At 38.0% G+C, this 12,316-nt stretch overlaps 1 protein-coding gene across 11 annotated transcripts in view; it reads right to left on the reverse strand.

Annotated features, from left to right (window-relative positions):
* Positions 1-12,316, reverse strand: part of CUL4A (cullin 4A) — a 35,549-nt gene that overhangs the window by 20,789 nt on the left and 2,444 nt on the right. For 5 of the 11 annotated variants that reach the window (XR_005954968.1, XM_041465707.1, XM_041465713.1 and 2 more), the window contains exons 3-8: positions 9,826-9,929; positions 7,717-7,786; positions 5,913-5,986; positions 4,357-4,519; positions 2,520-2,609; positions 1,987-2,069 (exon numbers count right to left, since the gene is read on the reverse strand). Coding sequence is in view for 10 of the 11 variants with exons in the window: in XM_041465707.1 (XP_041321641.1) it covers positions 1,987-2,069; positions 2,520-2,609; positions 4,357-4,519; positions 5,913-5,986; positions 7,717-7,786; positions 9,826-9,929 (584 nt within the window). In the remaining variant the exon portion in view is untranslated. The other 6 variants (XM_041465710.1, XM_041465712.1, XM_041465711.1 and 3 more) reach the window with 6 other exon arrangements.

Consider the following 12,316-nt stretch of genomic DNA (forward strand, 5'->3'; position numbering starts at 1 on the left):
TGGGGTCATCAGAGATGGTACTGGGTACCAGGCTTAAAAGGAGGCACTTCATCACCTGTGAAACTGTGGCTTCTGCCAAAGCCTGGCACAGACAGAAAAGCTGATGTGAATTCCTAAAAAAGACTGCAAATATTTCTGAGATACAAAGACACAAAGCCCAGCAGGTTCACAAAATACACTGAGCTGAAAACAGGCAGACACCAGGAGAGTATCAGGGCATCATATCTGATTCCTGCAGTGGTCATAAGTGAACATGAAATGCTGTTTAAACAGACCCCTGTTTTTAACACACATGGCCATTTTTATGGTGCTTCCCATATCCCCTGCCATTTCCAATTACTGCTATCTGCAGCTGCTGGCTGTTTCCAACAGCAGGAGTCAGGGTTGTGTGAAATACCATCCCCTGCCCTGGAAGACCTATTCTGAGTACAGGAGAAGGGACAATTTGTCTGCTTGAGGCTAAGCACCACATCCTAGCAAGCAAAGAAAATGAGTATTTATCTTGGCAAAGGAAGGAGCCAGAAGGTACCTTCTGCATGACCTCAAAGCCATGTACCTTGGTCACCTACTGACTGACAAACAGACACAATCTGGTCAGCTGTCCTGAGCAGCATGTACAGCCGGGTTGAAACACAGCTGTGGGCTGCAACAACACACTTGTGTTGTCCCAGGTGTTGTCTGAAGTATTTGGCATAGTGTTTCACAAAATGCTTTTGTCCTGGAAGTATCATTTCCATCTCAAGATCAAGCCAGTTGCAACTAAATAGCAAATCCTTTCTGCTGTTTTCATGCACACACAGAGAAACAGTATGACCCCAGGAACACTCAAGTGCTCCAATTTTAACAACTGCTGTTTCTTAATAAGAGGGAAGAAAATTAGTGTGAACCCTTCAAAAAGTAGGTTTCTAAGCCTTTAACTAAGGACGAGATTCAATGGGAGTGCTTGATGTCCATCTAGACTGAAAATGTAATGGTATCAATCTATTTTTTAGCCTGAACAGTAAATAAATACATGTATTTGCTATAACTTTATAAACAAAAATAGTTCCATATATTTCAATATGAGCGATTTCACCAGAAAAAGCAAGTCACCCTGAAATCAGCATTTACAGGAAGATCCAAGTTCAAGTATGTGCCATGACACACAGCACACACACATGTATATCTATACATCTATATTTAAATACACAAAAATACATCAATACATATAAAATGTCCAAAGAAAAGAGTAAGTTAAAAATATAATTTTTATTCAGTTATCCTTTTTGACATGCCAATAAATCCTCCAGAAGACTAAAACCCAATAAATTTAATATCATGCTCTTAACTAAAGAAAAAAGCAACAGTTTACTACAGGACAAACTCTATATGGATTTATGTAGTGTCAGTTCCTGCAGGAATGTGTTAATCCAACAAAACACAAACTATTACTTAAAATCCAAGTGTAAAAAGGACAAGCTACCTCACACAGTACAGTGACAACAGCTGATGTACTGTTAAGCTACACCTTGGACTGTTTACAAATGATACTCATGTCCTCTGCCTTTCTGGGTTTATTCAGATTTTGTTTGGGTTTTTGTTTGTTTGTGGTTTTGCTTTTTTGGTTGGGTTTTTTCTAATAAGTCTTTCCTTCCCTCAAGAGATTTGTGGTTAAAGATGTTATCAGTACAAGAATGGCTAAAACCAGCCGCTGTTTGGAAAATGGAAATTTGAGGTCTTCTACAATGTATTCTAACTGCAGTATACAAAATTAATATTTCTGAACAAATGTCTTCTTTCTTAATGAAAATATACTTTTATTTTAAGGAAGTAACTTTTGTTTTTTTAAAGACTTTGGTTTCATCAAGCTATTTCACGACACTCTCAACAAGATAGTATCTGTAAGACAATGAAAACATTATCTCAGTGTCTCTACAACCATAGATAATCATACTGACTTATGAAGAATGCTTGACTTACAGTAAAAATGATAAAATCTGTACTCACTGCGTGCTGTGATCTAAATATGTTATTACTCTGTCTCCTTCTTCTTCCAAACGCTTACTAACATGGTGAAGATATTCTGGGACCTAACAAGACAAGACAACGACAAGACAGTTCAACTATAAAGATATGAAAGACAGCTAATCTTGTTCCATGACAATTAAACTACATTTTTAAAAGAGTACATGAACTGGAAAGGACTATTCCACCACAATGTGACGTACTACATAACCTGTATTTTCATTAATCAATGTTACTTCATACTAAAAGTACTATAGTTGATAATGTGACTTTAGCTACAAAAATGCCACTGTGTTACTACACAGTTGTATCTATCAAATTCCATTTCAACCTGGGGTCTGCTCTCCCTTTTGATACAATACCATGGTCCATATCAACACACACGTGTGTTTTGAATACCTGTGTGCCAGTAAATTTCACTGGACATTAATACACCAGGGCACTACCAAAGTTTTTATGTAACCCCAGAGTTGTTAAAACTAACATAAAAGCAATCATCTACCACATGCACCTACCTCTCTTTCCTGCATTAATCTTTGGCCTTCTGCAGCATATAAACAATTTGTCTCTTCCAGAAACCTCTGTTCAAATGACTCCTTGTAAACCTGGCTCGAGAAATCAATTCAGTTACTTACATTAAGCTCACAATAAAAGTATCACATTTTGTTTGTCAGGTGTAAGAGGGCAAGTAATATTTTAAGGATGCACACAGGTGTAAGAAAAGTCAATGTAACATAACATTAACAAATTCTCTGTTTGTCCACTGGTTTCAGAAAGACTGAGATCAGAACTGACTTCCCAGAGTAGCAACAATTTGTTTCAGTCATCAGTACCTGAACAGCCTAAATTAACAGGCTTCTGTTTAAGGAACACAGCACAACACCGGTACCCAACATCACAGCACAGCAATGACATCCAATCCACCCGAGATCTAAACTCCCACTCATACTTCTGTGGCAAAAAAACCCCTCCAACTAGCACAAACCAGGTAATTCTCATCAGTAAAATATTAATATGCTGAGTAACATAACAGATCTTCAGATATGCCAGGTTTCTCTCAGTGGCCCAGGAAAAATTAATTCTATCAAATAAGTTGAACTTCTTCTACAGGGAACAAGTAAGGTGTGCAAAAAGGGCACCAATAACAATCAAAGACATGAAAAAATCTCTGCATAATGACTAACAGTTTATTATAGAAAGGAAATAAGTCAGAACCACATAAAGAAAAAGTTATAACAGTCTGAGGAACTAGGGATTAATATGTAAAGGGACAGTGAAAAGAAAAAGGGAAAATTCCTTGAGTGTGGTGGAAGAATAGGAGAAAGTATTTTTTCCAAAACACATACCAGAGCTGTAAAACTCATTACATTCTGACCACTTTTTGTCTCTTAAGGACTCCTACTTGAAGGTTCCCTGCCCAATGCAAGGGGGTTGGAGGTAGATGATCTTCAAGGCCCCTTCCAAGCCAAACCATTCTATCACTTTCAAAACTTCAATTTTTTTCAATAGCTTCTCTCTCAGACTAATTTTTCTGGGATGACAGAGGAAGCTACATATTAAAGTCAAGAGGATTAACATGAAAGGCAGAAAACCAGGTAAGCTGCCTAACCAGAAAGGGACTTTTTATGTAGTCTGCCTCTTCAAACTCCTTCAAACCTTCAGCCAGTTTTGTAATGCTGTATTGCCACTTTGAAATGCAGCAACCTCAGGTTTTAGGAACGAAGGATAGCTCCTAAGTTTCACTGCAGATCACACAAGGCTGCAACTTTAACTCAAGGACAACCTATGTGGAAGCCAGAAGCACAGCATTTGTCAGCCTCCTTGGTTACTTTCTATCTCTGCTCATGGAAAGTTCCAGTAAGCTGCAGCTTGACATGATCTATCTGAAAACCTTGGCCTTAATATGGCATCCCATTCTATCCTCAGCATTTCTAAGCAGTTGCCAGTAGAGTGATGTTTTTGTGATATAGAACCAAGACCTGGACTCTAAAAAGTGACACCTTTTTACAGTGACACCTTTTTACAGAGAGGGATTTTTCTGTTCCTACATTTAGCTGGCAGTAGGATGAGACAGTAAGTGATTAAAACAGACAAAATACTGCACACACTAGAAGACCTGTAAATCTCTTAAGATCTGAGGCCATTACCTCTGTTAAGGAAAACAGGCAAAGAGGTCTCATTTAAAAGCACATGATTGCACATGGTAAAGAAGAGGCAATCATACCAATGTAACAGCTAGATTTTACACACATTTACTAGGTGAACAGAATAATTTTTGTACAAAACACAACTCAGGCAATCCACACTGTGTTTCAAAACAAAGCTGTTACTAGTGAATGTGGCTGTACTCACCTGCAGATCCGAGAGCATGCTCAACAAACTCCGCAGCAAACTTCTGTCCACAGCTTCACCACTTCGTTCTCGTTCGATCAGCAGGAGAATTCCATCAATAGTCTTGGTCTGAACTTGCTTGTCACTAATGATATGGTTTCTAAACAACTCTAGCCCCATATCCCTACGTGAATATTGGAAATTAGTCACACTATTGATGCTTTTGAAAAATCATACATATGTTTAAAATATATACAGTGTGTATATATATCATACAGCAAAAGAACATATTAATGGTGTGTGCACTCTTTGACACCGTCCTCTAACAAAACTGTACCAAGAATTATCCTAAAAAGACCAGATCACATGCTACCACAGGCATACAATTCAGAGAACTGTTACCAGCCTGTCCAACTTTCACATAATAGACTGTAAGTTTCTCTGTTTATTAAAAAAAAAACCAAACCTGATCGTATACCTTAAAATAAAACTCCCTGCATCAGACATTCTACATTTAATATGTAAATTTTATTCAAAGCATGAATTTCTTGGTATCTTTAGGATCTTATCATCTCTATCGGATTCTTGTTTCATTCTAAGATGATGAGGCATGGTGCCTCTATGCCATGAAGCAGCTAAATGTTAAATATTGCAAACTGAGCAATCCTAGATAGAACATGTTACCTCTGACTTCTTCACATGCATCAGGATTTCAGTAAAAGCAATTTTCCCAGTGGGAGAAAAATAATACAAAGCATGAACAGACCTAATCATCAATGTTTAGTAAAAAGAAGCCTAACACAAAGAATTGGAGGAAAACTGCTGAATCTGGGAACAAAAGATGTGCACTGGACAAGCAAGAGGCTGGAGAAAGATGCCAAGCTCTTCAGACAGCCAGAGGAACTCACAAGAGCACAGCAGCCAGCCAGGCAGGGAAAAGACATGCTCTTACTTCAGTACTTTATCTACTTTTTTTTTTTTTTTTGTGGGGAAGGCGCTTCAGATAAAGTAGTAACAGCACAAGAAATTTTTGGCAAAGCCTGGGTTTGTTTGCTTGGGCAATGATGTAAAATGCCCCCCAGGGGGGATGCTTTAAAGCAGAATGCCCAAAGATGTGACCGTGGTGAGCTGAAAGTACAAAAGCATCATCAAGTGACCAGAGCTGGAAAGATAATCTGCACCTTGTCACTGTATCTGACTTACAAGAAGCTGAATGCTGAATTTTGTGAAAACCAGGAGCAGCTACAGTAATGCTGAGCAGTGCAAAGGTGGGAAGCAGCAGTCAAGGGGAGGTTCCCACAGACCCAGGCTCTGACAACAACAGCTGCACATAAGCCTTGACTGAATCCCCGGTTCACAGACCTTCCTCTTTTACCCCCCTTGACAGTGAATGTTCCTGGGAAAGGAGAACATGACACACGCATATGCTGATACATGCATCTCCATAAACTGAAACAAAATTTTAGAGATCTATTATGTAACTCAAATATAATGTAAAAAATTTATTTTCAATCTTTGCAAATGTAATAGCACATCAACACTCTAAAGATTATAGGAATACTTACATGGATACCTACCATATAGAAGGAAGCACTGAATTCTGAAGCACATATGTACGATCCAAAAATAAGAAAATGCTTCTGATCATGATCTGAAATATATAAAGAAAATATTTTTCTCTTCACCTCCATGTGGTATTTTAAATTATAAAACAACTGAATACCTACATCACAAATACACACCTCATTTACTGATGTAGGTATTTTAAACTTTTATGGTGACTTGAACAGCCATGGGTATGCAATCTATTGAAGTCAATACTATTAGTTGGCGGTATTTCCAAGTACATCCAAGACAGTTCTCAAATTCATAAACATTAAATAAACAGTTTTATTACCTTGTTAGAAGTTTTATACCACTGATATACAAAGCTATTCAAACAGTACCTCAAATACAGTCAGTAAACACCCTGAAATAGCATGCTTCTTGCTTTAAAATAAAAAAAAAACAAAAAAACAACAAAGATTTAAATTAAGACAGTAATAAGCTGTGCAACAGATCTTTTAATAGTAAAAGTTAGCTGTCAAAATTGTAAGAAAAATAGAGACACATTAAATCCAGCAGTTAAAAGAAGATTAAAAAATATATAATCTCTTTTTTAAATTAAAGAAGTGGGAGGAAGAGGTGATTTTGTACCTTACTAGACTTTTACATTCAAAATTCATTTTTAACTTTGCACATAAGAAGGCTGCCCAACTCCCAGTTTAGCATTAGTGTAACTCCGGATGTCAGTAACTCCTCCCAGGCCAGATAGAGATTTCTATTCCCAGCTGTCCACCTACTCCTTTCCCAAAAGACTTCACTGCCTCTGAAGCAACTCTCAAGCAGATATAGCTACTGGCCAAGCATATTAAAGTAACCAGCAGTAAGGCTGATTTTTTTTTCTTAAATAGCACAAGCGCTAACCCAGCACATGGGCAAGAAAGCCACTTGCTACAGGTTGTTGCTTTAAGGAAGAAAAAAAGAATGCTTAGAAGTAATTAAAGCAAACAGTGTTCACAGCACAAGCCCTTTCACGAAAACACAGGTTCATGCTAACTACATTTTCAAGGCAGTATCTCCAACTCTGTTTTCATGAGACTGCTAAATTCAAATAGCTTCCCTAACACCTTCCATTTTTAATTTAGATAAAAATCATATACCTCTGCCCAAACCTCCCAGGAAAGGAAAGAACAGTGGATTCAAGGAATGAAAATAGAAATTCAACCATATGGGGCATTTGCAGCCAAAGCTAAGTAAGTGATAATGCAATAAAAACTCATTGTAAAATGTTAGTTTGGAATTATAATTATGCCTTCTTAAAGGCAGAGTTTTCATGGAGTGTGTTTCAGAGAGGACTTTTTTCTGTAACATAAATCATTGTGGAGGTAGAAGACAAAAAAGGCAGACAGAAAGCAAGTTTCAGTTCTTTATCTTTTCTGTTTCTTAGCTCTGTAGTCAGGATACTAATCTCTGCTTTGAAAAGTCAACCTAGTTATGGGAGCTATCTAAAAGCAAAGACTCTCCAATTACTTATAATTATGAACAGCAAATAACTTCAGCATTTCTTGGTTAGTTTTTCTTTCCACCCAAACAAAAAAAATTGTGTCAATATATTTCTGAGTGATGTTCAATCCTTATTTGAACCTATGAAAGTCAGAATTAACAGAAGCTACATTTCAACAACAGAAGTACCCTCAGCCAGCAGAGTGGAAAGTGAAAAGCAATGCTAAAAGATGGAGGAGGAGATGCAGCGCAGTCCCAAGTTAAAACTATGACAAACTAATTTTAGCCAGATTTCACACCTCAAGGATATGTACTCTGAACAAACATTCAACTTACCATTTGTCTGCAATGATCTTGCCAGCATTTATTTATCTTCTTTAAAAATAAAAGACTATCCAGAGAATCTGTACAGCATCCATTAAGGAACACTAGTTTGCCAGTACCTTTAGAGGCCAGATTCTGGAGATGATCTTTGCCAGCCATTAGGCAAAGCTGCTCCATGGATATTCCAATGCTACTGCGCCTGCCAGGGATAAACCGTTGACTGCAGAGCTGCCCAGCACAGTGGCTGGCAGCTCTCCAAAAGGCCTCCCTGTGTTTTCAAGGAAAAATACTCCCAGCTCTTCAGTAATACCATCTAGTGGCTGCACTGGGCAATCTTAATATAGATTTAAACAAGAAATCTAACACGCGTTTGTCACCAACTGAGGTGAGAGGGATGGAGAGGTTATTTTGTTTATTTAATGAGTTCACACTGAGCACAACAGGAGTGACCCTAATCTCTTAAAAGCAGTTACAGTTCTAAATAATCCTCAACAAATCCAAATACCACTCTTTTCATATACATCTCCAGGTCACCCTAAGTAATCTACAGAGTTTTCTTCATTACACAACACATCCACCTGTTATTTACAAATAATACATTTCTCATGTATCTCACAAGTAAATCTAAATGAGGCTTTACCTTCCTCTCCCACACATTATCATCATTTCCAACTCATTCTGGCTAAATCTGATTAATCTGGTCTCATGTCCTTGGGATACAAAGTGGTACACCTGTAAAATATTAAATTTTCAACTCTCCAATCCACCATCACCCTATCAAGAGGGCAAGGTGAAAACAAAGTTTGCAAAAACTAGTTTTAAAATGTTTTCTTCATAACATCATCTGAAGTCTGAAAAAGCAGGAATGCAAAGGGTGGTTGTACGCTGCTTTAAAGAAGACTATAAGATTTGGTTCTCAAAGACCAGGTATGTTAAAGACTACTGTACTAATGTGCTATGTAGAAGCAAAATGTCATAAATGGGATTCAAAAAAACCCAAACAAACCACCAACAAAACCAAAACCACACAGCCCAAAACCATGTTGGTGCATGAACCATTAAAAACCCTAAATTATTCTGAGTGCAGGCACCTACCTGGGGAATGCAGTGAACCAAGAAACTGAGAGTCACAATTCAAAGCACATTTAAAGCATTCACCTGGAATGGAGGTTCGTTCTGGGCCCTGGCCCCTTGGTTTTTTCTACTTTATCCTATCATCTGCTAAAAAAATCCATAGAGAGCTGGGAAAAAATGCCAGCAGCCACAGTGCTGTAATGTCTGTTCAATATGGCACTCTCCATCCACCATCTGCTGGCTAAGGCTTTTTCCAGGAATCTGGGGACAGCAAGGTGGACATAGACTATTCATCTGCTGCTCCAGCCGTGCAAGCCCGTGGCTATTACACAAAGACACCTATGATATAAAGCACCTTCTCAGCACGCAAAGCTTTACTGGCTTCAGGAAACAGGGCTGGCTACAGCCAGGCATCCACAGAAGATCTACAGACACTTCTGTGACCCACTCAGCCAGAAGAAAAGTCCAGCATTGTAACCTCAGTAAACCATGGGGAAATTCACCATACAACTTCATCCTTCTATGCATCCCAAGACAGCCAAATGATCTCTTGAACTTAGAGCTCTCTTCCAGGAACCACCAAGGTACACATAAGATACATGAAGGCTTGTTCAATGCTTTTGAGATACATCACCGTTGACCAGTAGTTATTTTTGGTCAAACAGGTACACTCTATTTGAAAATTTTTTACTGTTGTTGATAATCACTGTGATTTTTTAAGCTGTTGCTGCCATAAGCATCACTACTCACCTACCATAGAAATTCATACCTGCTGAGAAATCTCACAGTGCTATTGACATTTTCTAGATTTAGTGTAAAATTTGCATCCCTATTAAAATGATAAATTCTTACTAGGATGCTACACATCAATACACAAAAAATATTCACCCAGATAACTAAAGTTGCCTATAACTGATTTAAAAACATACAAGCAAAGAACCTATAACGCATTGACAATTACTGGTGCATTTTTTGCAAAGTTTTGTTTTAAAAAATAATCATTTAAACTAACCATTCTAACCATTTCTGTGCATGACAAAAGGATATTCTCTAAACTGAAGGATTTGTGCTTTCACATGTTCTTCACAGACTTGTCGCAGCTGTTTGTACAGTGTAGCAGAGACTTTGTAGGAACAGAGATTTTCAACAGCCTAAAAACCAAAAAAGGATTACGAATGAGACAAAAAAAAGAACTTGAATTTTTGTGTCTATGTAATTAAGGCTGACAAAGGAAAAAAAATCAGCATTATATGTTCAAGCTGTGCACAAAACCAAAACATCAAAACGAAGTTATGTAGACAAATTAAGACTTCAGGAGTCCTTCCCGATTTTGGTCCCCTCTTATTCTGCTAGATTGTGTCACAAACAAGAGCCACAATCACAATCTGGGTCATATTTCAGATGTGCTGTTAAACACTACCAGAATTCTGCCTCCTTCAGTACTGCTCAGCAGTAGAACTCCCCCAGAAGGTCCATTTTGTGCATCCCTCAGTATGCACACAAGTGCTTTTTTGGGGCAGGAACACAACCATACGAAATATTTTAATTTTTTTATAGCTTTAAGTTAGACATTTCAACCAATCTCTCTAACTGGTAAATGAGTATAGTGCCTTTCCTGTCTTTTTATCAACTTATTTCTTCCCAAGTATTACCACTGATTCACACACTCATGCTAAGATACACAAACTGAGAGGAAAAAATAATTAAGAAAAACCCCAAACAATAACAAAAGCCCCAAAACCAGCCCCACATTAACCATTACATAAAGACTTGAACTTTTTCATTGGGAGCTCACAGGATTTATTTGAGTATTTATCCTTAGTTAACTAAGGATGCCAATTCTGCCCAAAACCAAATGTTCTGGTGGTCACTATATTAACATCAGCTGCTGTTATATTATGAGGCAATATTGCACAGAACACTGCCAAGGATTTAAAGCACTATGTCACCTGGGCAACTAAAACTGACCCAAGAATATTTTCCTCTGCTCCAGAGGATTCTAACCTACCTAATCTAATTTTATTTAAATGTGCATAAAAATGGCCTCCACAATTTTGATACAACATTAAAGCAGGCAAACAAAATTATAACACAGTGCCTATAACATTTTTCATCTGGTCTTAAGGCAAGTAAAATGATAACTTGCAACAAACAGTATTCAGACAATCACTTTGCAGATAATGTTATAGCTACCCCTATCTACCCATCCAACTTTAAGTCTGGTCAGGACTCTCATAATTTTTTCCTTCATTGCTCTACTGTCTTTCCTTTGCTACTACACTGTCCTGGTCTATGTCCTCCAGAAGGGCAGTGCTGCCCCAATTCAGGTTATTTAGGACCTTGCTGCAAAGGTAATTTTCTTTTTCCATTATTTTTATCACTCACTCCTCATTCAGCAATTCTTTGTACTGCCCCACTTTCTCTATCCCATCAAGTACAAGCTACTTCTATCAAAATCTGTGCAATCTACCACCAATCCCAGACATCATTTCTATTTTAGTCACAAAAAACTGGCTGCCACCCTCCCATTGCTCACTGACTACATTTCTGCCAAGCACCTTCATGCCTGATTCCATGCTGCCTCTAAGGCCTGGAAAGGAGTATCCATCAGGCTTCCACACAGCCTCATCATTGTTCTTCAGTTTCTTCCCAGCCACTGTGCCAAATTAAATAAATAAATCAGAAGGTCCAACTGTAGGCTGGTACACCAGCCCACTGAGTGCACTGAACTCTAGCAGGCCTCTCACTTCCTCCCACAATGTCAGATAAAGATTCAAAAAGACCCAAAAAAACCACCACAAAGGCCTGATAGCAAGAACTGATGAACCCAGAGATATTTTCCCCTGTGGATGACTCAATGCTCACCAACAGGCAGTTAAAATGATCTGTAAATACAGATCAGGTTTCCAATGGATGCTGAACCTCATCTTTTATTCCACTGGCAGGACAGTAAATACCTGTCCATGCACAGGCACACTGAGCACCACCACCCACTGTGCAGAAATCTTCCTGATTTGCTGTGTTAAGGATTATTCAACCAGCCTTACCCAGTTTTTACAAATAAGCAGGCAAAGAGAAAAAGCAAGAAGTACAATTCTCCCTTCACAGTTTATCTGAAATATCTCTCCTCTTCTGCCAAAACTCAAACACGTACCCTAGTGATTTCATAGCCATATAACTATAATCTCATTTCTGAGCCTCTGAAAACAAGTTAGGTAACACTCGAAGCATCTGTGGGCTGGTTTTTGGTTTATTTTTTTTTTTTGCTAGACATGAAAAAGGAGGGTTTTTCAAATGCTGAATTTAAAACAAAATGCATTATGCCGTTCAAACTGTGCAAATCTGCAAGTATTAACAGATAAATATATTACAGTCAAGCTTTCAATTTAAAAGGAATAATTATTTTATATCAATATGCATTTACATAATCAGCCATTTTAGACCCATATATTACATACCCTAACTAAAGAGATAAGTATAGTCAGTTCTGAAATCCATCCTCAACTTCTTGAACAGGGACCCAGTAAGGACTACTGGC

Source organism: Pyrgilauda ruficollis, unplaced genomic scaffold (genome assembly GCF_017590135.1).
Source record: "Pyrgilauda ruficollis isolate IOZ18807 unplaced genomic scaffold, ASM1759013v1 scaffold190, whole genome shotgun sequence".
Classification (NCBI taxonomy): Eukaryota; Metazoa; Chordata; class Aves; order Passeriformes; family Passeridae; genus Pyrgilauda; species Pyrgilauda ruficollis.